Below are 24,565 nucleotides of genomic sequence, written 5' to 3'. Positions count from 1 at the left end.
CGGAGTTGTGGCAGTTTACCCCTGTGACTGCATGGACAATATGCGGGTCCCGACTGGGTTGGTGATTGTGCCATTTGCCGGTATATTGTGTCCATCTGAAACGGAAACGTGACCTCTCACCTTCAGTGTTGAACCACTTGCTTCATGACCGCTACAATGTCAAAATTTCTGGTTATTCGGGCACAGTGCTGGTGGACGTGAATTTGGATTTAGTTGTTGACTGTATTAACTATTAAGGCGCAAGCCTTTAGTGGTTCACGAGTGTCCGGGCGCAGTCCATGGTGGACGCAGGAAAGCAGTGATCATCGGCGAGGGGAGCAAGTAGAGGATGCGCCATGCCAGTAGAGCTGTGCTAGTCGGCGCGTGGAGAGCGGGCACATGCGCCTGCGGTTGCGCGCACATCGGCGACAAACCTTGCAACCTCATGGTTGTGATTGCATCCAACGTTCGCAGTCATGGCCGCGTCCGTTCGCAGAACAGTTCAGACAACAGTAACAAACGCAGTCATAGACAGGCTTTCGTCTATCGCAGTTTAGCTCAGCAAAGTGCCCATAGATTTCTTTTTGCATTGTACAAGATAAATGTTGCCTCTGCGAAGTTGAACACCTAGCCGACTATTTCAATCGTTCGTTTGTGAGCAAGAGACGGAGGTGCTGTAAATAATGGATGGGAGGAGGTCATTTAGGAGACGAGCTATGGCAGTTCTCAGGAAGCTTATGGATATGCTCGCGTTACCGTTCTGTTTTGTACGGTAACGACAGCTGTAACGGTGCGACGTTTTTGCAGATATTTAAAAGCTCAGTTGAAAAAGCAATAGGAAAGGCCGTAGGAAAGGCAATAGGCAGATTAGGCGCCAGCCCTTTTCAATGCTTATGCCAGAGAATTAGTATTCAGATCAGGCACGTACCCAGGATTTCTTTTTTTTTTGGGGGGGGGCAACCCAACGTAGCTCTTTCTATGGAAATGAGGGGGAGGGGGAGTTACCTTTACTAGTACAAATGTGAATAATGCCCACCATTCACCATAAAGACGCGTAAATCCGCAAAAGAGAATTGAAATAAGGCCTGCCTCACAGGTACGCCTGTGAGATACACGTCTCCTTTACATGGCAAACAAGGAACCACTTCAAATGGAGTTACGCATGACAGAAGCGCAGGAAGAACACTGCCAAGAACAAGTAAACAAGCGACGGTATAAAATTAAGACTTCTAGTAGCTTTCTTTTTTATTTAGCCCTGGAAATAGAGAAATATATATGATTGCGGAACAATCACCGTTCTTTTGGATCCCTCGTTTACGGCTCTACCAGTTTAAGTGTCAAAACCGAATCGAATTGTTATTTTGGAAGTTGCGTAACGATGCGTGGTCACCAGTCCCGTACAACCGCGTATAGCGCCGGACGCTGCAGTTCTAAACGTACTGCGCCCACCGCGGAAGTTTAGAAAAACACTCCCATTAGCACAGCAGAGAAGCGGCTACGTCAGGCGACTTGACTGATAACTGTAGAAGCCTGATTTAAAACCCACGCAATTATTTTACACTTCTGGCGGCGTTTTCTCTACTTCCTTTTTAAATAAAGAGATGTTGATCCATAAATGTTTTCACAAACAACAGTTAAATATGTGAATTTTCGCTTTTCCTTCCTTTTTGGCTGTTGCCTTGGCTGTCTTCGCTGCTGCCTTAGCAAATCGCTTAATTTCTCAACTCCTTGCGACAATTCTTTCCAATCGCCAATTTTTCACGACAAGCGCTGTACAATTAGTGAAAGCCCAGACGAGGTAACGGGTGACAATCATATTGCATACGGTTTTAGGGGTTATTGCAGGGTCTGATGATGGACACTGTTTCAGATTATATTATTTACCACCTTATCTAACCCATATCACGAGTATATGCTTCCGAGGATCTGCCAGCGTCGCGGCGAGCCGTCACTCGAGAAAATAATGAAGCAAAAGGAAGAGTTTACCGCAATTGACAATTTCTCCGAGCGCAACTCGCTCTGTGAGCATACACAGCAGCTGACCACGAACCGAATCCCTTTCTTGGTCCCTGGATCGGTCTAAACAAAGAAGGTTGAACTAACAAAGCAACAGCGATGCGCGTGATCATTGAATAGATGGTGGCAACTGAACTCATCTCCAGTTAATCGCGCGGGCACCCAATCGATTAGAAAACTGGCCTTCACACCTTAGGAGATTCCGATAACTACCGTCATCCAAAAGGAGTGAAAATATTGGCGATCATTCCACTCTGTGAAGATGGAATGGCAGCGAGAGCTGACGACAGTCAAAACTCTCAAACGAAAAGCAAAGTGCTTCACCTCCTCCGCGGGTGAGTCCGACGGTAGCGCAATACCGGGCCGACCCGCGGCAGAGGTGAAGCAGGCATTAAGCATTCCCCATACGTGGGCCGATCCCGAAGGCAGTGCAATAGCGGGCCCACCAGCGGCCGAGGCGAAGCAGCTGTTGAGCGCTCGGCATAGGTGGGTCCATCCAAAGTAGTGCAATGCCGGGCCGACCCGAGGCTGAGGTGAAGCAGGCGTTGAGCACTCCCCGTACGTGGGCTCACCCCGAGAATTTCGAAGGGCACGTTACAGCTTCCCGAGCCCACAGGGGTATGCACGATTGAGCTTGGCTCCTTTTGCTCTATCACCAGGATCGGCCCACATAATGATTTTTTCTGTTGACGGATGGCGAAGAAACCATGTAAGGTTAGTCTTATACAGCTCTCGCTGTAAGAGGCAGCAGTGTTGAACGCCGAATACATTGATTTGTCAGCACTTTAGGAATGTGTGTGACGAGTGGTTGTGTGGGCGGGGAGGGGGGAGGGATTTACCACCTAATTTTGGGGGGAGGGGTCCGGGCACCCCCCCCTCGGAGTCCCCCACCGGGGTACGTGCCTGATTCAGATGGCTAAGACGGTAAATATAGCTAGGAACGCTCGCCTAAAAGTGCGAAGGATGGAAGCAGCATAAATAACGGAAATGTGCTTCCATAAGATGATGGCCGTGAAATTTCCAAGTGTTTAGTGAGCGCGAGCCAAATTCACACATTGGACTTGTAAGTTTTACTGATCTGCACTACCCGCCTGCTCGCATACTCGATGCGCGAGCTCGGAAACGTAGCCTCTCCCCTTCTAACAGTGCTTGTAACAGCGGAGCTATTCTAAGTCGAGCTTTCGCCGTCCGCTGTCACGCAGGTGGGCAAGTTATCGGCGCAAACCCACTATGGGGGATAGGCCAAAGGAGGGGGAGGGTAGGGGTACGTATTGACACGTGTACTTATCTTTATCAGGCAACCATGTTTCGCCGCCTAACAAATGTAATCGCACAGCGTGGGACGCGCCTGCATGTATCCGAAGTTTCTGGAATGTTATCGATGCTTCTATCCGCAGTCTGTTGTCGCCGAACCTTATGTTATCTGATTTCATCACCTGACGCGAATGGTGTAGAACTTTGTGGAAGGCACGCGGGTCCGAACGATTAGTCTGGAACAGTCGACGACTGCTCTATAAAAGCCGACGCGCCTGACCCGCTGATCAGATTTCCGACGGTCGCCGACCGTGTTCGCTGCTATCGTTGTGCTATAAGTGTAGCCTGTTTTTGTGGGCACAGGTTCGCCCAATAAAAGCTAGTTTTGTATTCCACCGTATTGCTGCTTTCTTCACCGTCACTACCACGTGACATCTGGTGGAGGTGCTTGTGCGTTCATGTACCGAACGCCCCCGCAAAGCCGCGATCCAAGCCCGAAGCCCGAGCACAAAACCAACATCGCCCAAGACCAGCGTGCTAGCCGCAGACTGCAAGGACTGCCCCCAGAACACGGACTTCTACCTGAGACTACAAAGAAGATCGTGGTCAAGACAACCCCAATGGCTGCCCCAGCGTCTCCCGTTTTGCTACAACAACCTCGGGACCTACCAACCTTCCATGGAGCAGCGACTGAAGAACCGAAATCATGGCTGGAGACCTACGAACGGATCGCGACATTCAACAACTGGGACTCCGACGACAAGCTGCGGTATGTCTACTTCGCCTTAGAAGACGCTGCCAGAACGTGGTTTGAGAACAGGGAGTCGACCTTGACAACGTGGGACCTGTTCCGTAGCGGCTTCCTGCGCACCTTTACAAGCGTCGTGCGCAAGAAAAGGGCCGAAGCTATGCTGGACGCCCGAGTGCAGCTACCAAACGAGAACGTTACCATCTTTACGGAAGAAATGAGCCGTTTTTTCCGCCACGCCGACACGGATATGGCCGAGGAGAAGAAAGTCCGCCTACTAATGCGTGGTGTAAAGGAGGAACTTTTCGCCGGAATGGTAAGAAGCCCACCGAAGACCGTCGAAGAGTTTCTTCGTGAGGCGACGAACATTGAGAAGACACTCGAGATCCGAAATGGGCAATTCGATCGCCGCACTAACTCTACAAACTACGCCGGCGTTCAATCACTGGCTACCGAAGATCTACGCGAGACTATTAGAGCGGTCATACGGAGGAGCTGCAGAAGTTCTACCCAAGGACGCAGTCCCAAGTGGATCCAATCGCTGAAATCGTCAAAGAAGAGGTTCAGCGATCGCTTGGAGTCGCTGAGGTGCAACCACGATCACCGCAACCTCAGCCGGAAGCGATGACCTACGCCGCCGTCGCCCGCCGTCAAGGTCCCCCTCCGCGACAACGCCAGGGCCCTGTAACGCCGCAATTACGTCGTCCACCACCACCGCCGCCAGCACGCCCACCCGTCGCCCAGCGCAGCTAAGCGAGGAAGACGGACATTTGGCGAGCCCCCGACCACCGCCCGGTCTGCTAACACTGCGGCGAAGCCGGCCATGTGTGCCGCCGATGCCCATACCACGACCTGGGATTGCGAGGGTTCGCCGTCGATGCACCGCGCCCTCGGGAAGGTGAACGCCCTCGTGACATCGCCGACTACCTCGCCGCTACTCAGTGGAGCCCTCGACGACCGTCCCATTCGCCATCACCTGGCCGCTACCTGTCGCCGCCGCGCCGACCATACACGGGCCCAGCCCGGGGCCGGTCAGCGAGCCCATATCCGGAAAACTAAAAGCAGCAACCAATGGAGGTGCGGTTGCTGTTCCTCGAACTGATGAAGATCCTCCGCCGCGGACGAAGACGCCGAATAGACTACTTCGACGACATAACGACACGCCGGCGTCCCGATGAAGTGTACAAGCAAAGAGTACGACGACGAAAGACAACCTGACGACGCCACGTACCAATCACAGGTAAACGCGACGCAGCCGTGATGCGACGCCAAGACCTAAATGTAACGCAAGACAAAGAACCACCGACCTTGACGTGCTTCTCGACGGCCACGCTGTCACCGCCTTAGTAGACACAGGAGCAGATTACTCCGTCATGAGTGTACCCATCGCCGCCCAGTTGAGGAAAGTTAAGACTGCATGGGAAGGCCCTCAAATTCGCACCGCTGGAGGACACCTCATGGAATCTGCACGGCAAGAATAACCATTCATGACCGGACTTACCCTGCCACCTTCGTTATTCTCCAACAGTGTTAACGAGACGTCATTCTCGGCATGGACTTCCTGGACCAACAGCGCAATCATCAACCTGAAGTCGAAGTCAATAACGCTGTGGGAAGACAAAGCGATGCCGCCGGAGAGCCCTCGTAGTCACCCCGCCTTGAGTGTACTCGAAGATCAAGTGTGCATCCCGCCTCGCTCCAGGATTGTTATTTCGGTCGGCACGGAAACACCCGCTGACGTAGAAGGCGTCATCGAAGGCGACCAGCGTCTACTGCTAGACCTTGAAATTTGCGTCGAAAGAGGGATCGCTCGACTGCATGGAGGGAAAACTGAAGTGTTGCTGACAAACTTCAGCTGGGAGTTCAAGCACATCAACAAGCGCACAAAGATCGCGTACATTGAGGAAATTCTGGAAACCAGTAAGGCGTTTGTCCTCTCGGATTCCGCCGCATCTACCCCGAAGACCATGGTTCCCGAACCAGACTACGACATTAATCCAAGTCTCCCCGTGATTAGGCAACAGCCACTGAGAAGTCTGCTCCGACGATACAAAGGCTGCTTTTCGACGTCATCGAGGATTCGACAACCACCAGTCGCGCCAAGCACCGCATAAACAGCGAGGAGTGCGCTCGACCACTCCGCCAGAGCCCTTACCGAGTTTTGCCGCGAGAACGTGAAGCTATAAGAGAACAGGTCGACGAAATGCTGCGCGACGACATCATCCAGCCGTAGAAAAGCCCCTGGGCATCCCCTGTTGTCCTGGTGAAGAAAAAGGACGGAACCCTACGCTTCTGCGTCAATTATCGTCGTCTGAACAAGATCACGAAGAAGGACGTATACCCCCTCCCACGGATAGACGACGCATTGGGTCGGCTCTGCAACGCTAAATACTTCTCGTCGATGGACCTGAAGTCTGGCTGATGGCAAATAGAAGTAGACAAAAGAGATCGCGAAAAGACCACTTTATCACCCCAGACGGCCCTACGAGTTCAAGGTTTTGCCATTAGGACTATGCTCGGCGCCTGCAACGTTCCAACGCGTGATGAACACTGTTTTAGCAGGAGTAAAGTGGCAGACCTGTGTCGTTTACTTGGATGACGTCGTTGTCTTCGCCGGAAATTTCGACGATCAGCTTAGGCGGCTTGCAACAGTACTAGAGGCCATCAAGTCATCAGGGCTTACTCTGAAGCCAGAAAAGTGCCGCTTCGCCTACGATGAGATTCTGTTCTTAGGCCACGTCATCAGCAAGTCCGGAGTCCGCCCCAACCCGTAGAAGACAGCTGCCATTGCAAAGTTCCCGCAGCCCATCGACAAGAAGGCAGTGCGTAGATTTCTTGGCATGTGTGCCTACTACAGGCGATTTGTCAAGGACTTGTCACGCATCGCTGAGGCGCTGACAAAGCTAACTAAACGTGACGTCGAGTTCAAGTGGGAAACGCCGCAGGCCAAGGCATTTCAAGAACTCAAACGACGCATGCAGTCGCCGCCCGTACTTGCGCACTTCGACGAGCACGCCGATACCGAAATACACACTGACGCCAGTAGCCTAGACCTCGGTGCCGTCCTAGTCCAGAGAAAAGATGGACATGAACACGTGATAGCTTACTCTAGCCGGTCGTTGTCAAGAGCGGAAGGCAATTATTCTACAACCGAAAAGGAATGCCTCGCCATCGTTTGGGCTACAGCGAAATTTCGGCCTTACCTCTATGGCAGGCCATTCAAAATGGTCAGCGACCATCACGCGTTGTGTTGGCTAGCTAACTTAAAGGAGCTTTCAGGACGGCTGGCACGGTGGAGCCTCAGACTACAAGCATACGACATTACTCTAACATACAAGTCCGGACGAAAACACTCAGATGCCGATTGCCTATCACGCGCCCATATTGACCCGCCGCCACAAGATGACAAGGATGACGACGCCTTCCTTGGCATAATAAGCGCGGAAGACTTCGCCGAACAACAATGAGGGGACCCGGAGCTAAAAGCCCTAGTCGAGTATTTGGAAGGGTACACCGACGTTGTCCCTAGGGCATTTAAGCGTGGATTATCTTCGTTCACGCTTCAAAACAACCTACTCGTGAAGAACTTCTCACCACTCCGCGCCAACTACCTTCTTGTTGTTCCGTCGGCGCTGCGTCCAGAAGTACTGCGCGCCCTACATGACGATCCGAACGCTGGGCACCTCGATTTCTCCCGGACGCTATTGAGGATACAAGAAAAGTATTACTGGCCGCACCTAACCGCCGATGTCGCCCGTTACGTCAAGACCTGCCGAGGCTGTCAGCGGCGCAAGACACCACCGACAAGGCCAGCGGGATTACTACAGCCGATCAAGCCTCCTTACCGACCTTTTCAGCTGATCGGGATAGACTTGTTAGGACCGTGTCCGACATCAACATCCGGAAATAAGTGCATCGTCGTGGCGACGGACTATCTCATCCGCTTCGCTGAAGCTAAAGCTGTACCGAAGGGCAGCGCAGCCGAAGTGGCGAAATTTTTCGTCGAGAACATCCTGCTGCGACATGGTGCTCCAGAAGTCCTGATCACCGACACAGGAACGGCTTTTACAACAGAGCTCGCGCAAGCCATTCTGCAATACAACCAGACAAGTCACAGGAGGACAACTGCCTACCATCCGCAGACGAATGGTCTCACGGAGCGCCTGAACAAGACCCTCGCCGACATGCTAGCAATGTACGTTGACGTCGAGCACAAGACGTGGGATGCAGTGCTGCCGTACGTAACATTCGCTTACAACACGGCGTTGCAAGAAGCAACACAGATCACCTCATTTAGGCTGGTTTACGGCAGGAACCCGACGACGACGCTTGAAGCTATGCTGCCGCACGTCACTCACGAGGAAAATCTTGACGTCACTACCTATCTCCAGCGCGCCGAAGAAGCCCGACAGCTCGCCCGCCTGCGAATCAAGAACCAGCAGAGGACCGACAGCCGACACTACAACCTCTGACGATGCTTCGTCGAGTACGAGCCCGGTGACCGTGTTTGGGTTTGGACCCCTATACGCCGACGAGGACCGAGCGAGAAGCTTTTGCGTCGCTATTTCGGACCGTACAAGATCATCCGACGTATTGGCGCACTGGATTATGAGGTCGTGCCAGACGGCATCTCGCTATCACAGCGGCGCCGCTCACGACCTGAAATAGTCCACGTTGTGTGACTCAAGCCGTACTACCAGCGTTAATGAACTTTGGGGCTTCGCGTAAGTGACCTTTGGAATTGTTTCTTTTCGTTGTTTTGTTACTTCTGTTTAATAAGTGTCCTTTTGTGTTTCGCTCTGTTATATTTGTAGCATCGGGACGATGCTTTCTAAGAGGGGGGTAGACACGTGTACTTATCTTTATCTGGAAACCACGTTTCGCCGCCTAACAAATGTAATCGCGCAGCGTGGGACGCGCCTGCATTTATCCGAAGTTTCTGGAAAGTTATCGACGCTTCTATCCCCAGTCTGTTGTCGCCGAACCTTATGGTATCTGATTTCATCACCTGACGCGAATAGTGTAGAACTTTGTCGAAGGCACGCGGTTCCGAACGATTAGTCTGGAACAGTCGACGACTGCTCTATAAAAGCCGATGCGCTTGACCCGCTGATCAGATTTCCGACGATCGCCGACCGTTTTCGCCACTATCGTTGTTTTATAAGTGTAGCCCGTTTGTGTGGGTACAGGTTCGCCCAATAAAAGCTAGTTTTGCATTCAACCGTATTGCTGCTTTCTTCACCGTCACTAACACGTGACAGTATAGAAGCAGGTGTTCGCCGGCGCGCGCCCTTTCGCCTCACGGATTCCGTTGGGCGTGAGCGGCAGCGGCAGCTCGTACGAAAGCGACAGCGCAAACGTCATGCAAATCCCGTGCTTCGAGAGCGAGAAGCACAAGGAAAGCGCCAGCGGAGGGAAGCCGCTACCGCCGAGGATCGAGAACGGGAAGCGCAAGCCAAGCCACGATGGAGGCAAGCCAACCCCCCCTTTCAGCAGGAGGCAACCCAAGCCAAGCGCCAGGAGAGGCGTAGACACAGAGGGACTCCTCCCACAGAAGGTACCGATAGACCGTTCAAGAGAGAACTCCTGGACCGTGAGTACGGCCGCAGCTGGAAGGTATGTGACAGACTGTGTTGTGATCACAACCTCACGCAACTGAAGAGTGTGAGCAATCCGGAAGCGAAGCTGGAATATAGGAAAACGACAACGACACAAAATTTCATGAAAATTGCGCTAAACACGAATTCAAACTATAGAAAACGGCCACCAGCTTCGGTGTTTAGACAGCTTTCATTGCGTGAAACCGGCTTTAGTTTTTCTTTGTCGCGAGGTTTCCGCAAGAGACTTCCGCCTAGTAAGGTTGTCAAGGAGAGTGTATTGCAAAACCTTGTTGCTACCGCAACAGTCGGCAATGCAGCAGCAAAGAAGGCAGCGAGTTCAGCAAGCCGGTTTGTTTTGTGATACAGGTCGTCGCGCTTGTTCTTGGAGTCAAAGCTTCGACATTGAGCAACTTTCCAGTGGAAACCATGGAGTCAGACAGACAGGAACTCCAATTCCTTCGCTGCCATATGCATTCGTTCCGGAGAAATCTTGAAAACCACACGCCGGGTTGCCAAGTTCACTTTTTGGCAGTCTCTCTCCGCTCTCCTTCATAGCGTCCCCACATGTGTTCTGCTCTACTTCCGAGCCCGACTCACCTGCCGAGCGTCGTTTTCCGAGGCCCTTGGAAAACATTCAAGAGCTCGCTTAATGTGTCAATGCGCTATTGTGGCAGGGACCGCCGGTTGCGCGAAGCTGGCGGTGCGGCGCCCGTAGAGCGTGTCGTCTGTTTCAAACTCGGGCCCTCGTCGTTTAGATTTGGTCAATTTGGCAGCGATGAATCTCAAAATTATATGTGCGCAAGCAAAATAAAACGGAAATAAACACAAGCACCTACTTTCACTGCACGTACGCAACGCATTTGAGTATGTCCTTAGAAGAGAAAGCAGATGGAAATTAAAGGGACCTGAACCACCCCTCGAGCTTTGCAAAAATTAAAAAAAACGTGCCGCAAATAGTATATGTTGCTCTGCTGTAAACATCAGCCACATTGAAGTTATGGAGGGGCTGTAGCTGTTCCTCCGTTTGCTCAGTTTATGTGAATACAGAAAAGCGCAGGATGATTTTACACGCTGCTCTGTCGGCCAATGACCGGAAACGAAGGATGCGGGTCAGTTATGCGAGCAGGGGAAGCAGGACACACCCACGCGTGGAAAGAAGGACGGCTTAGTAGTTGCGCCGTAGAAGAGCCGCAAGTCTGCACCCTCGCTCGGAACATTTGGGAAGACGGTCCGAGCTGACTGGGAGCGTTTGAGGAGACTGTGCCACTATTTCCACCAATGCCACGTGCGTCACGAAGTTTATTGTACTATTGGTCGCCATGGTGTGAACCCGCATGTGTGATTGGCTGTTTTGTGACTGTTTTGCAACGAAGGGTTTAAAAATTCAGATTTTGGTTGTGGGAAAGAGCGGAGTTTCGGGCTTGGACGCGGACAGAGGCCTTGTCGTTGGAATAAAGCGTCCATTTACCGGACAAACGCTGTTCCTTCCCGCTGCCCCCGTGCACTCCAGTCATCGAGGGGTGCACACTTAGAACCCTAAACACCTTTCCTCATTTACTAGTGTTGACGTTAGCAGAGGATAAACTGAAATAATTTAACAACATCTCATTCAAATTTTGCAGTGGTACACAATCCTTGAAGCTCGCAAGGGGAGCGCGAAGTCACCTATTTCTCCCACACTCGCTTTTCAACAGAAGCCTTCTCCTCAATCTTGTCTGGCCACTTTATTATCAAAAAAGTTTGCAACGGCCGGGGGTATTGATTACTATTTAAAGTTTAACTGATCTCAACGAACTCCAAATATAGAGTGGTAGAGCAATTTTGCACAGCCTTACTTTTTGGAGCCGCTAGATTGTTCTAACCTATGCGACCACAAAATGTGAGGTTAACTTTTGGCCGCCATTACGTATGAATGAATAAAATTTATTGATAGGAAAGAGAGAGAGGTCGACCTGAGCTAGTGCCCTCTAGTCTGCTATTCTACACTGGGGAAGAGGGAAGGGGAGTGAAAGTATTGGGATGGATGATGATGATAAGAGAAGTGGTGAGTGCTTATTTACTTCAACAATACTTTTGTTGCACGCATTGAAATTGCACTGTCAGGCCATGGGCCGAGGATAGCTTCCTCCGACAGTAGTTGTTTGCCAACGCTGGCTAGGAAACTGTCTAACGTCCTTCGCTCCAGCGTATATGCTGGGCAGTCGCACAGTACGTGTTGCAGTGTTTCGGGCATCAGGCAGTGTACACAATCAGGGCTGTTCGATTGGCCGATGAGGTGTGCGTAGCGACGGGTGAAAGCAACGCCGAACCATTACGTAGATATATGATGAAAAAGCAACGCCGAGCCATTACATAGATATTTTATGAAAAAGCATGGCGAATTTTTTGCTTCCCTGTGATGCAAATCATTCTACGATGCGAATTTATTATGCATGTTTGAAGCACATATCCAAAGCAAGGTCAGAGATGTTTTAATAAAATGCGTGCTTTTGACTAATGAAACAAGAATTTGTATTATTCAAGAAATTCTAGTGTTTCGTAGCTTGGGCGGTGGTATTTTCTTTTTAATTTGAAGGACGGCAGGTCTGGTATTTCTACAACTTTGCAAATTTTGTGATCACTTTCTTTTGATAACTTCACCTCCCAAAGTCCCATTAGGGATAAATAAATTAATAAATAAATAAATAATACCTCTCTACACCTTCTTCGTAAATTCAGTCTTTATCAGTGACCTGCACGAATATTAAATAAACGTGGAACGTGTAGGTATACAATTTAGTTCACTTTAGCGTGTTCCAAAACACCTGCGTTGTTTAACATTCCCTTGACAGTTATAGCAGAAATGTTTTTACCTTTTTGTATCATTTGAACGACACTCTTCAACATATATTTCAAACGTTGGTTTGTAAAGGTTAATTATGTGTGATTGGTAACTAGGTATGTCAATGACAAATATCACCTTCACTGAAGCATTTTTCGGTCTCTTGTAACCCAATGATCATCCGCAAATAGCCTCGCTCTATATTTGTTTCTCGTTCATTCATAGTGACGGTGTCAAATGTGCGAACCTTGATGTGATTACATAGCATACGAGGGTTCTTTAGCCACGTGCCTGCTCTCCTAACTTGTCGTGGTACGTAATGCCATCGGGCAAAAAGGGATGTTCCACATCCGTCTACCATGGCTCCGAGTGGCACTGGCTAACAGTCGCAAGGCTAGATCCAGTAAACATAAATAAATACCCAAGTAAGTGGACGGATTGATAGCCGCCGCCCTGGCAAAATTGGCAGCGGAACACACGCCTAATGCGGAGACTCCGGTTTCATTTCCCACTGGCGGCAAGTTTCTATATTTCAATTTCAACCACAGCTAATTTCGCCGATGCTTTCCTTGGCATCATTATCTGTTGACTTCATATGGTAACGAATATGTATATGTACAAGCGGATGTTTCTCTCGATGACCTAGTTTACACTGCATACAGAAAAAGCTCACCTAGCTGCGAAACGCTTACTCTTTACCAAAGTCTCGGTCAGGGTCGAGCCTTCATCACGGAACTCCTTCTCTCTTGCTCTCTCTCGATATATATATATGGACATGTATAAAAGAGAGACAGAAGGAGGAATAAAGGTGGGGGGGGGGGGCTTGCCCCATCATTGGAGAAATAGTTGGTATGGCACTCTGCATACGAGCGCGAGCGCGAACTCAAGCCCTATCGTGCACCAAACAAAAGCTGCGAATAGGCACTGCTGTTGCATGTAGCTGCGGACTGCTACCGCATCGCGGCCGCCGCAGGGTGCCGCGATAAGCCTGCTGGCTGAGAGCACTGGGGCTCGCTGATGACAGCAGCGTTTCGCGAGCCGTAGGCACCAAAATTTGAAGTGTTGGAGTAAATGTGAACCCCTACAACGAAATTTGCACTGCAATACCACCGCGCCGTTCAGTAGGCGGAACGCTGTGGGCGAGCGCCACTCCGCCGTAGGCTTCGCAGTGCAAGTCAGTTAAGGAGGAGGAGAAGCACCGCGCGTGGGATGTTTGATTGCCAGTAACTGCATTTCTGCTGAATGCACCGATGTAATTTTTTCAGCAGCTCTATTCTGAAATAGTCTAGTTCAACTTCAGATGAATTTCTTCGCGACGTCGATAAATAGTGGTTTATCCTAATAGGAGTAATAAAAGTACACCTGCAGGTGCATGATTTGGCATTTACTCTTGGTAGTACTGTTGACTACGCGACCAATAGCGAGCACATACCGGTGATGTTTGAAATTTTATGTCCGCTAAGATATTTAGCTACTCAGGTAGCGACTTACGTAGCCTGTGATAAATTTTAAAGCAGTTAGCGGTATTCATTGACTTCCTTACCGAGGGAAAATTTCGAACAAAAGCATATAGTATATTTCTTTCGTTTTAACGGTTTCCTGTAAAAAAGTTGAACTTAAGGTTTCACCCAGTTTAAAATAAATCCTCTTGTTGTTGGTGCAATGACGACTGCTCGAAGAGTTATGGACTGTGCAGACACATTGTTACAACAGCATCACGCGCGTGAGGGCTGTCTTGGCACCAATAAAATACAACGGCGTTTGTACACAGAGACTGTCTATTCACACCACAAGCCACGGGTTAAAGGTAGAACCCCCCATATCAAGTTGGACTACAGCGGAGCCAGATCATGCGACAACAAATAGACAGGGCGCGATCACGGTCACAGAGCTGCGTTATGTATTTACCTAATTACATCTGCTAAGGACAACAGCAAATCAGAATTTCATACTCATTGCGAAAGTACTGATTACTCGAGTGCGATTCGACGGCCAAGGCGACGTGGTAGTTGCCGAGGACGCGGCAGTAGGCGGAGCGCCGAGCCCCGTGTCGAAGCTGTCATCAGCTCCGATCCTAGTGGTTGGCATATTGCGTTGTCCAGTAACGGGTAGCTGCTCCGTTCGCTGAGAGAAGGCGGCACTACCGTGTGTGGGACCCTAAACAAGGTCCGGAATTACCCAGGTTGTGGAGCAGGCTCTGGTCATCTCGACCGACTGGCCACTCGCCATCACGCGCTAGGCACCCCCCATCTCATGGTACAGTCCCATTCTCTTGAATAGCAGAGCTGCCTCCTGGATCTGCCCAGCGACTGTCTACTCACGTTCCACGGATAGGCCTCGCCTCGCTGCTGCCAACATTGCGAACCCCACAACCCTCGCTCACCCCGGCGCCATGCTTCGCCCTTTCGGCCTTTTGTTTTCTCCGCCTCTTGTCATTTCTATACTGCATGTCCTTCGTTCTGGCTGCTGCTTGTGTCTCCTAATTGCTAGTGTTGCAGCCATCGAGCACATCTTCCACCATAAGAGCGATGTCGCGCGCGCATTACACAGACCAATAGCAGCCGCCTAGAAGAAACCTCCAGGTAACCAACACCCCAGAAATTGGTCAGGCTATAAATTCTTAGCAGATGCACTCAAATGCACTGTGCCTGAATTATCGGATGAGTGCGACATGAAACATTTGATTTTCTTTCCAAACATAATAACAAACGAGCTATATTCAGCTTCTTTACATATAGGAAAACTATTCCTTCACCGCTTAACGTAGAATCTATAATGTTATCTCCATATGAAATGACTTATTCGCTGCAGGTTATCGCTATAGGAGTGCAGAATCTCTATCCTGAAATTCCTAGCCTTACGTTTTAGCGATGGTTATAGTTAAACATTGAAACGTGTACTTTGTATTTTTCCAGTGACCACTTTTCACCGTCTAACAGATGGTAAGCGTTACCGCTTGGCGCAAGACGCGCCTGTGTTATCACTGAACCTTGTTATTCGATTGTTTGCGTGGCACCAATAGTATTGCACTTTCTTGAAGGTACGCGAGCACCAGCCACTGCGCTGGAAGTTTCGAGGAGTCAGGTATAAAAGCCGACGCACTTGACTCGCCGACGAGATTTCGACGAGTGTGGTAATAATAATATTTGGGGTTTTACGTGCCAAAACCACTTTCTGATTATGAGGCACGCCGTAGTGGAGGACTCCGGAAATTTTGACCACCTGGGGTTCTTTAACGTGCACCTAAATCTAAGCACACGGGTGTTTTCGCATTTTGCCCCCATCGAAATGCGGCCGCCGTGGCCGGGATTCGATCCCGCGACCTCGTGCTCAGCAGCCCAACACCATAGCCACTGAGCAACCACGGCGGGTGACGAGTGTGGTCGCTGTTATCCTTGTGATGAGCGTTACTTGTCTTACTGGGCATAGGTTCGCCAAATAAATAGTTTCGTGATTGGTGTTGAGCCGCTGTGGCTCTACTGATAGTCACTACACCGTGACAGCATGTATGGTTCGGTTGTCAGATGTAATACAGCGACTTCAGTCGCTGCTCTGGGCATAGATGGAGACACTTCGGCCTTGTTAAAATTTCATGCAGAGTCGCAAGTTGATCTGTTGAACATCACAAACTATTAAGTCAGAAGAGCATGAATTTCATGTGAACGAAAAATTTGAAACATTATACTGTTGCTTTAAAAACCGGAGGACGATTATGTCTTAGACAGCGTCCTGCCCATTGCCTTATGAAATTTTGTAAAGCTAATAGAACGAATACTAGATGGACGTGTTGCGATTATTATTAGAAGAAAGCTCCATAGTTTACGCCAAATTGGTTTGAGACCACGGTGCTCACTGCACTCAGATAGGCGCATATTGACCTCGAAAGTCGCATGCAACTTCCACAATGGCAAGGACAGTATGCAGTATTAGTTAGACTAGACATCACAAAAGCATACAATAGTATTGAACATGAGGTATTAGTCAACCATATATGAAAAGCCCAAGTTATTCCGAGCATGAATTACGGAGCTTATAAGTGAAATACTGTTTTGTTGTTCTGACAGCGGTTTTTCAACAGGACCATATAAACTGTCAAAAACGGTTTCCTCAAAGGGCAGTGTTGTCTCCAGTATTTTTTAATACATCACTGAGCTCCTTTCCATGCCCAGATGATGTGCCCACTGACGCGTGTGCGGATTCACTGCATAACAGCTTGAAAAAAAAAGCTATTTATCTGTTCTTGAAGAGTGGCTTAATACCATTCGAGTTTCTCTATGTGAAAAAGTGCTCATTGCTCGTATTCTTTCGGATCGACTCGGTACATAGTTCCTTATCTTACCAACTCAACCTCATTACAGAAGTACACACTGTCAAGCATCTCGGTGTGATATATGACATTCATGGCTTACGCATACAAATCTTACTGAGAAAATCTGTGTTGGAGTGGTGGGTTCTTTACGCGGAATAAGCTACAGTCGATCAGGGATGCGCAGAACCACGTTGCCATCAATTTGCCACACACATATACGCGTCGTGCACGAGTTTTAGGGTGTATTATACTATGGAACGCGGCCATGTGAGCTTCGCCCCTTGTTCATCGGCAAAAGCAGTCATTAAAATGCAGTTGAGTGGTCGATGATGTAGTGTACAGTATGGATGGATGGAAACAACTGTTTATCTGGAACCAACAACTTCATTTTTTACTCGGTTTCGAATACTTGACGTACAAACATTTTTAAGACATTCTAATCACAAACCAGACGGAGCTAAGCTGTATTATTTCTTATTCTTAGCACGTTATGCTATTTCAGGAACATTGACATAGATTTCGCACACCTCAAGTTCAATTTGCACGCATTTTTCTCAAACCACTGAACATTCAAATTAAGGAGATCAATATGGTTTGCTACGAGAAAAATTTTCATCAAATACACTTTCATGACAATGTCTTAGTAAAGGAAAACACCTGTTTTATGTATGTTAAATGCCTATTTAGAGGATTGCTTAAAGGAAATGCAAACAAATCTGGTCCTAGCGACTGACGCCACAAACAACAGAGTGTTAATAGTATATTCAGCAATATTCACAATTCGTCTTTTTCCACTTGGTAAATTAGACCCATGAATGGGTTATACAGTGTTCGAAACCGATATTTTATCCTTGAGTACATTGCTCACTGCATGAAGTGACTCGAAGGTATCTCGGCGTTTAACTCGCTAGGACCTCACTACTCAAATAATATCCGGCTAATTTGCCTGCCTGAGCATACAGGAATATTTTTCAATGAAACGGCAGATTCACTGGCGAAGACGTCGATGGGTGTCCCGGCCATTCAAATTGTCCTTAGGTCAAGTTTGATCGTAGGGCAAGATTTTTGAGGTAAGCGATGTTTCGATAGTTCTTAATGCCACCTATCGCAAATTCCCCCGATTGTAACCGCCTTTCCTGCACAAGGGAGTGGAGTATATGCCAAACGAGAATTGAAGCAGCTATTAGTAGGCTACGCTGTCATATACCATCTTTAAATATTCAGACAATATTCAGGGAAGAGAACGTCCAGAGAATACTCAGAGAAGACGATACCATATCAATTTTTTCGTATCTTGTCGACGGTTTCTTAGTTTGAGAATACCTATTCTAAAATGTTGTATTCGTGTTACATTATTTTAAACAACCCGGTTCTTGGCTAATCCCTCAGGATTTCCAAGAATCTCCATCTACATCGACTTCTCGAACGCATTCAACAACCGCTGCGTGCAACGTTTCCCAGTGTCGCAAACCCTTTGAGGGTCGAATTATTTTGAATAAAACTTTCCCAGGTGGTCAAATTACCTTATTGCGGATCTTGAATGTACAAAATGTATAAAGTCAGGAATAAATAGTAAAAAATAATTAGGAACAATATTTTGGCGTCGGCATCACTCAGAACTGCAAGATGTTCAATAGTATTTCCGAGGGTGGTACTCCTTCAAACACGGTTCTACGCACAGCGCCTTATCGCAATCTGCACACCTAAGATGCGTGTCTGTTCTCTTGGAGCGAGAAGTTGTGTTGGCGCACACGACATCTCTGCGTGCGGCTGCCTTGGGCAGAGAGGTCTGAGGCACCCTCTCGCGTAAGCGCGTTGCCGCAAAGAGCGAGAATACCTCGTGAGCGGTGGTGACAAACAAGCTAAGAGCAGTGCCAATCAAGATAGAAATCAACTTCCGCCGCCCCTGCGAGTGCGTGCCGACAAAGAGAAAAACCACGTTTCGCGCGCCTCCGTTATGATCACACGGCGGAACCGAAACCGCGAAAGCGCGTTGCCACTGAGAGCGAGAATACCTCGCGAACGGCACTGATAAACACGCTAAGAGCAGCGACAATCAAGATAGAAATCAACTTCCACCGACCTGCAAGAGAGTGCCGACAAAGAAAAAATTGACGTTTCGTGTGCCTTTTTTGCGATCACGCGGCGAAACCGAAACCGCCAAAGGGGCGTTGCCGCAGTCTGAGCGACGCGCTGAAGCTAGCAATCAGCTCTGTTTATCTCCCCAAGAAGGTAGCACCAATTTCAAACGCATCTTGTAAGTGCTAAGAGGTGGCAGCACCTCCCGGTGAGCACGTATCGTCATTATGGCGCGAAATTTCAAACGGAGGGTCGGATCCGTACCCGTACGGCAAAGACCTTGCGGGACAGAAAACCGCAGCCGTACATGTACGGAAAACCTTCAAGGGGCCAAGAAATCTGCGTGAGGCGGCGTTCACGTCTCGTAGAAATGAGGAGCTTGTTAATTGTACTTGTGTAGTGAAAGCGTGTAGGTTCAGAATTCTCTATTCCCGTGCGGTGTTCGAGGCGCCCAGACTGTGCTCATTGAATGAGACGAGTCACCTTGTGCATATATATTGACATCTCTTAATAAAGAATAAAGCGGTGTGTTATTGGTCATGTTTACGAAAAGACAAAATTGCTTGTTTATTGTAGAATTTGCAGTAAATTACTCACGTCACCAAATGAAATTTGGTAGAAATTGGTCAAACATTATAAGTGACGTACATTGTAACGCAAATTTTAGGACGCGAAAAAAGGCTGTTGCTCAAAAATTCTTAGGCACGTAAATGCGTTCTATGGAAATCATGTGGGGATTTCTGCAAGGTAGCACACATTCGCAGTCTTTTCTTTTCAAGAGGACACAGAATATGCCGGACAGAATACACATTAAACGCGCAATGTTGCTCAAAGACGCAAGTGACATTCGCACTTAAAACCTACAGCGCATAAAATTGTGTTGCTTTATAAACCAGACCCATAGGAGCGTATGTACTACAGCAGCCACCTGTCTGACATCATGCGACGAAGCAGGAGTCAAACTATCAGTTGCATACACTTTTTCATTTGTTTCTCCAGACGCTCGAATGCGCGTGTGTTGAAGGATACTGCAAACAGCGCTAGGTCAGGCAGCACCAATGAAGCGGAGCTACGTACGGCAGTTGCTCCACTATCCATAGCGTTCCGGGTTGCAGGCTTCCCCCTGGCATGAACAGCTTGTAGTCCAGAACCATCCACTGGTTGTTGTACCTAGAGAGAGGTCAGTACATGCGACCTGTTTAGAATTTACCGCGCGTGTCACTCTTCATGCACCTCGTAATGAAGACGGCCCTAAATATTTTTTCATAAAAAGCAAGCTTTGCGCCCTTCTCGAGCACTGCATGTCGCTCTCTTCCTTTCCCATTTCAGGTATTCCGAACACATATCACTTTGCTAAAGTTATCTGAACGAGTTTATAACTTGTCGCAATCACGTCTAGCAAACTTGGCTGTGAGCAACTGCATCAGTTATATTCTTTTTTTGACCATGCAATTGAATACTATGCTGGTCACTTTCTGAACCGGAATAATGTCTTCTTTTTGCGCAAAATAGTGCACGTCCTAGTGCGGTCAACCAGCGGTTAATATAGAAATGCACGCATACGCACTTTTGACCATGGAATAACGCTCGGAAAGCGAGAGCGTCTACTTTACCGCGGACGCTTTGTGTATCCTCAATTTCCAAAGCCTCATTTTTTGGCGGTAACGCAAGGCTTCTTGCATTAGGGCACAGTTGGAGCACCTAAGCGATTTTTTCTCTAGGATATTACCAGTGCACGGATACGTGCCACACCAACGCCGGCAGGGACGCGTGTCGAAATAGTGATTATTGGAACGATGCTAATTATTTTTCATCCCTCCAAGAACATATTATTGGCCACCTTTTTGACAAATTCAGAGGAATGAACGTGATGGGGGGCTAACTTGTGCGTGCTTGTCGAACACAGCTGTCAAATGAATAGCGGCACAAAACCGGCGCAAAAGAAGAACAGCGTGGGAACCACGCGGTCCGACGAGCGCGAAAGGATAAGCTCACGTTCCACTGTTCAACCTGGAGAAGATGGCGGCCCATTGCGAGCCGCTGGTAGCGAGTCTGCTGGCGACCATGTTCCGGACCCAAGTCAACGGACTGCCGCTGGGATGTACGTAGCGTAGCAACTGGTGGTTGGTATTCTTCAATGATGTCTCCATCACGGCCTGCGCGATCGCCAAGCAGGCTTTATTCGCTCCCGTCGGGGGAACAGCTTCGTTTTAGGCGGGCTGTTATAAGAAATACTATGAATTTCAAATTATACAAACGTGACAAGCTGGCCTTCGCTGCTTTGTTAATAGATTTATCCCCCGAGCTATTACTTTAATACATGGGTATAGTGGTTAGAGCAGTAGGTGTGCCGACCGAGCGTAGACAGAACTTAGTTCTCCGCATCATGATAAAAAAATGGCCCTGCAGACAGTAGAGTGTTTCTCCTGAGCGCGTCATCACACAATGTACAGCATTCCTGGGTATGGTTAGCCACTTGCTATTGCATTGCGTTGACTGTGGCTGCGAGCCACTTAGACATTGCGCCATGCGGTCAAACTATCATGATAAACGCGCTCGATTGAACTCTGAAGCCTTCCACATACAGAACAGTGGCGTTGCTTTGGTGCGCTTTTCACTTTCACTCGAGACAAAAGTTTCAATCTTATTCAAGTGGTCACACTATCTTAACGGCCCTTCCTCTTTTCCAGTTGTTTCCTATAGATGCTGCTCGAAAGAATAAACATTATGTGGTTAGTCAGCGCTGTTTTAAGTCCTTTTCTCACATCCTCTTGTTTTGCGTTGCTTCGGCTCATGTTAGGAACCAGCTAGGCCAAGTGCATAGGCTCCTGTAGTTATAAGCCTGAATGCGCAGTATTCTGGGAGAACGACCTAATCACTGAAGCAAGTTACTATATTGAGAAAATGTATGGCATGGGGTCATCAAGCGACAGCATCATTTGACGAAGACTTGATCACCTGATGTCAAGTCTGACGTGGCGACATCATCAGATTACGTCATCAAGCGAAATTATCAATTGACCATGCCGTTATTCTTGCATATTCGAATTAGAATCCGAAGCTATCATGTATACTACTTGTGTTTAAGTAGTACTTACGAATTTTACGACGCAATTTCCTTTCAGAAATTCAGCTCACTAACACACTTGCGCATGCTGGTGGACCCAGGAGAATGAGAATGTATGCTCAAGCTCCGCCAGTTCTGTGCACGTTCTTGCGCGGATGACGTACGTGTGTACACAGTACATCTGTCCTTGATGTGTGGGCGCTCTGCCCGTTGCATTTGTCGCACAGGGTGCGCTGCGACTGTAATCGACACTATGGCAAAAACTGTCCAAAAACCGCACCTCCACCTAGCGGCCGCGGCCACTCGGACCTCAAACGGCAGCTGTAGAAGGGGTCTGTCTGAGTTTCTGCCTAACAGAAGTGTCTTTTCTCACACATTTCAATTAGAATCCCAAGCTCTGCAGCTTCTGAGTAAGTCGTACTTTACGAATTCTATGATGCAGTTTGCTTTGAAAGAAATTCGAGGGGCCGCAACATTTACAAGGCGACGGATTACTATCGAAGCTGTTTAGGCCGCACACGTGGGCTGCATACGTTATGAAATCATACAAGTTTTTCATACAGCACGACGCTACACTACACAAGCTCCGTCGCGGTTGCTGCACCTCCCTTGCATCTGCCGCAACCACTGCTGCAGCTGTGCCGGAACCTCGGACGCGCCTGACGTTATTATCACGACAGAAGCGCATGCCATGTGCACATGCGCCTTCGCCGCACTCTTTCACCTCTCCCGTACCCGTCTCCATCGCTACAGCGCTGTCGCCACTCTTTTTCCCTCTCGCCCGTACCCACCTACAGTGTTGCAGCGCCATGGCGACTTTTTCTCCCCTCTCCCCTACCTGTCTTATTTCCTGTGCACGTGTCGTGCCACAGATATGGACGCCAGCCGCCCAGCTATTCTGCCACCCCCCCCTCATGCGGAGGTATGCATCCGGGGGCTAGAGGTAATAGCTGTAAAATTGAATTAGTTCAATAAGGCACATGTGCTTGGAGACGGGTCTAGAGGAATGAGCATGTATGCTGCGCTTCCCCACATGAGCGTGCACGCGCGCCGTACGTGACTTCTGGTGGGGCTGCTTGCATAACGTCGACAACAGCTTCGCTATACATCCGCTTTCCCTGACTGGAATGAAGGTTGAATTTTTTAAATCAAGTCTTCAACTTGTCCTGCTCAGTACACTGAGCAGAAATGGGTTGTTGCTGATTATGAAGAATGTTTGGCCAGTGTCGTCATAAGATTGCCGCGAAATAACAAGGACATGATACTCATTGTGCCAGAAAGTCAAGCGGATTGTGCTTCCGGCACAATGACGACGAATTTCGGACTCGATAAAGTACGAACAGCTTTGTTTTTGTCGGCGTACCTCCAATTCAGCGCAAAGCGACGAGTAACTCGGTCCAAAAGTGAACTGGAAGAGATCGCAGCGATGGCATGGTCTTCTTATCATCATGCATGCGCATTTTCGCTGATGACTGCATTATCCATCGTTTTATTATCAGCTCTGATGAACACCTGATCCTCCAAAATGATCTTAACCAAATTATTTATTGGTGTGACACCTGGCTAATTACTCCAAATTCATAAAAATGTAAAGTGATGTCCTTCCTCCACAAACGCACTAACTGGGACTATCCCTACTGTATCAAACATGTCCCATTATATCGGACCTCATCATTCATATATCTAGGCGTAAGTTTTTCAACAAACCTCTCTTGGACTTCTCACATTTCCACCATCTCTACCAGTGGTCCTCGATCACTGCGTTAACTGCGACGTAACCATCGGAACTCACCTTCACTTATCCGCAGATTAGCATTTCAAACATTTGTTCGCCCTCGACTTAATTTCGCCGCTCCAGTCTGGTCTCCCCACCAAAATTAGACAATTAACATGCTGGAATCAATACAAAATAGAGCCTCACGTTTTATTTCCCGGAATTATGACTACCGTTCTACCGTAAATCAAATAAAGATTCACCTTTCACTTTAGATGCTAAGTAATCGTCGCGCCCTGGCCCTTTTGTCATTATTTTATAAATGCGCCCACCACACTAACAAATGCTCTCAACACCTAGAAACGTCATCGCACACGTCGCACAGATTACACAGTCATCATAGCTTCACGCGCATCTATGGTAAAACAGAAGCATTTAACTCGTCTGCAATTCCATGTGCAATTCGGCTCTGGAACAGCTTCCCCGACTACATAGTTGAGTATACTGACCGTAAAAAATTCAGGCACTGACTCAACTCGCTTAATCCTTGTTAACCATTGATATCACACTCCCGGTTCGATGTTTTTTTTTCCTACTTTCTTCTTGCACTGTAATACGTTTGTTACTAACTTATAGAGTTCCTTTTTATTGTACTCATATGCAGCTTTATGTATAGCTCATATGTTTCTCCAACTTTTAGTCTGTGAACTAGGCTGGTGTTTTTTTTTATTATTATTATCATTGTTACTAGATTGTATGTAATTACTTGATTCTATGCCCCCCTTACTCAACCCCATGTAGGGGCCTTATAACGCATTTTACAAATAAAAAATATATCGCATCACAACCTCGCGACGATGACGCAGGTTAATAGCTCCAGATGCGGAAGCCAAACATGTTTTACTGGTGCAACACGGTTCTTGCTTCTCAGGAGCTATGTGCAGTAGGTGCCGTTAGCTGAAAACTCCCGTAGGTAGA

The 24,565-nt window shown here is 48.4% G+C and overlaps 1 protein-coding gene across 1 annotated transcript in view; it reads right to left on the bottom strand.

Annotated features, from left to right (window-relative positions):
• Positions 1-24,565, bottom strand: part of LOC142570719 (putative phospholipase B-like 2) — a 243,233-nt gene that overhangs the window by 32,788 nt on the left and 185,880 nt on the right. The window contains exons 7-8 of the mRNA XM_075679063.1: positions 20,802-20,962; positions 19,884-19,976 (exon numbers count right to left, since the gene is read on the bottom strand). Coding sequence (XP_075535178.1) covers positions 19,884-19,976; positions 20,802-20,962 — 254 coding nt within the window. The remainder of the gene's footprint in view (positions 1-19,883; positions 19,977-20,801; positions 20,963-24,565) is intronic.

The sequence above is a fragment of the Dermacentor variabilis genome, chromosome 2, assembly GCF_050947875.1.
Source record: "Dermacentor variabilis isolate Ectoservices chromosome 2, ASM5094787v1, whole genome shotgun sequence".
Taxonomy (NCBI): Eukaryota; Metazoa; Arthropoda; class Arachnida; order Ixodida; family Ixodidae; genus Dermacentor; species Dermacentor variabilis.
This window is presented reverse-complemented; position numbering and strand designations above follow the sequence as displayed.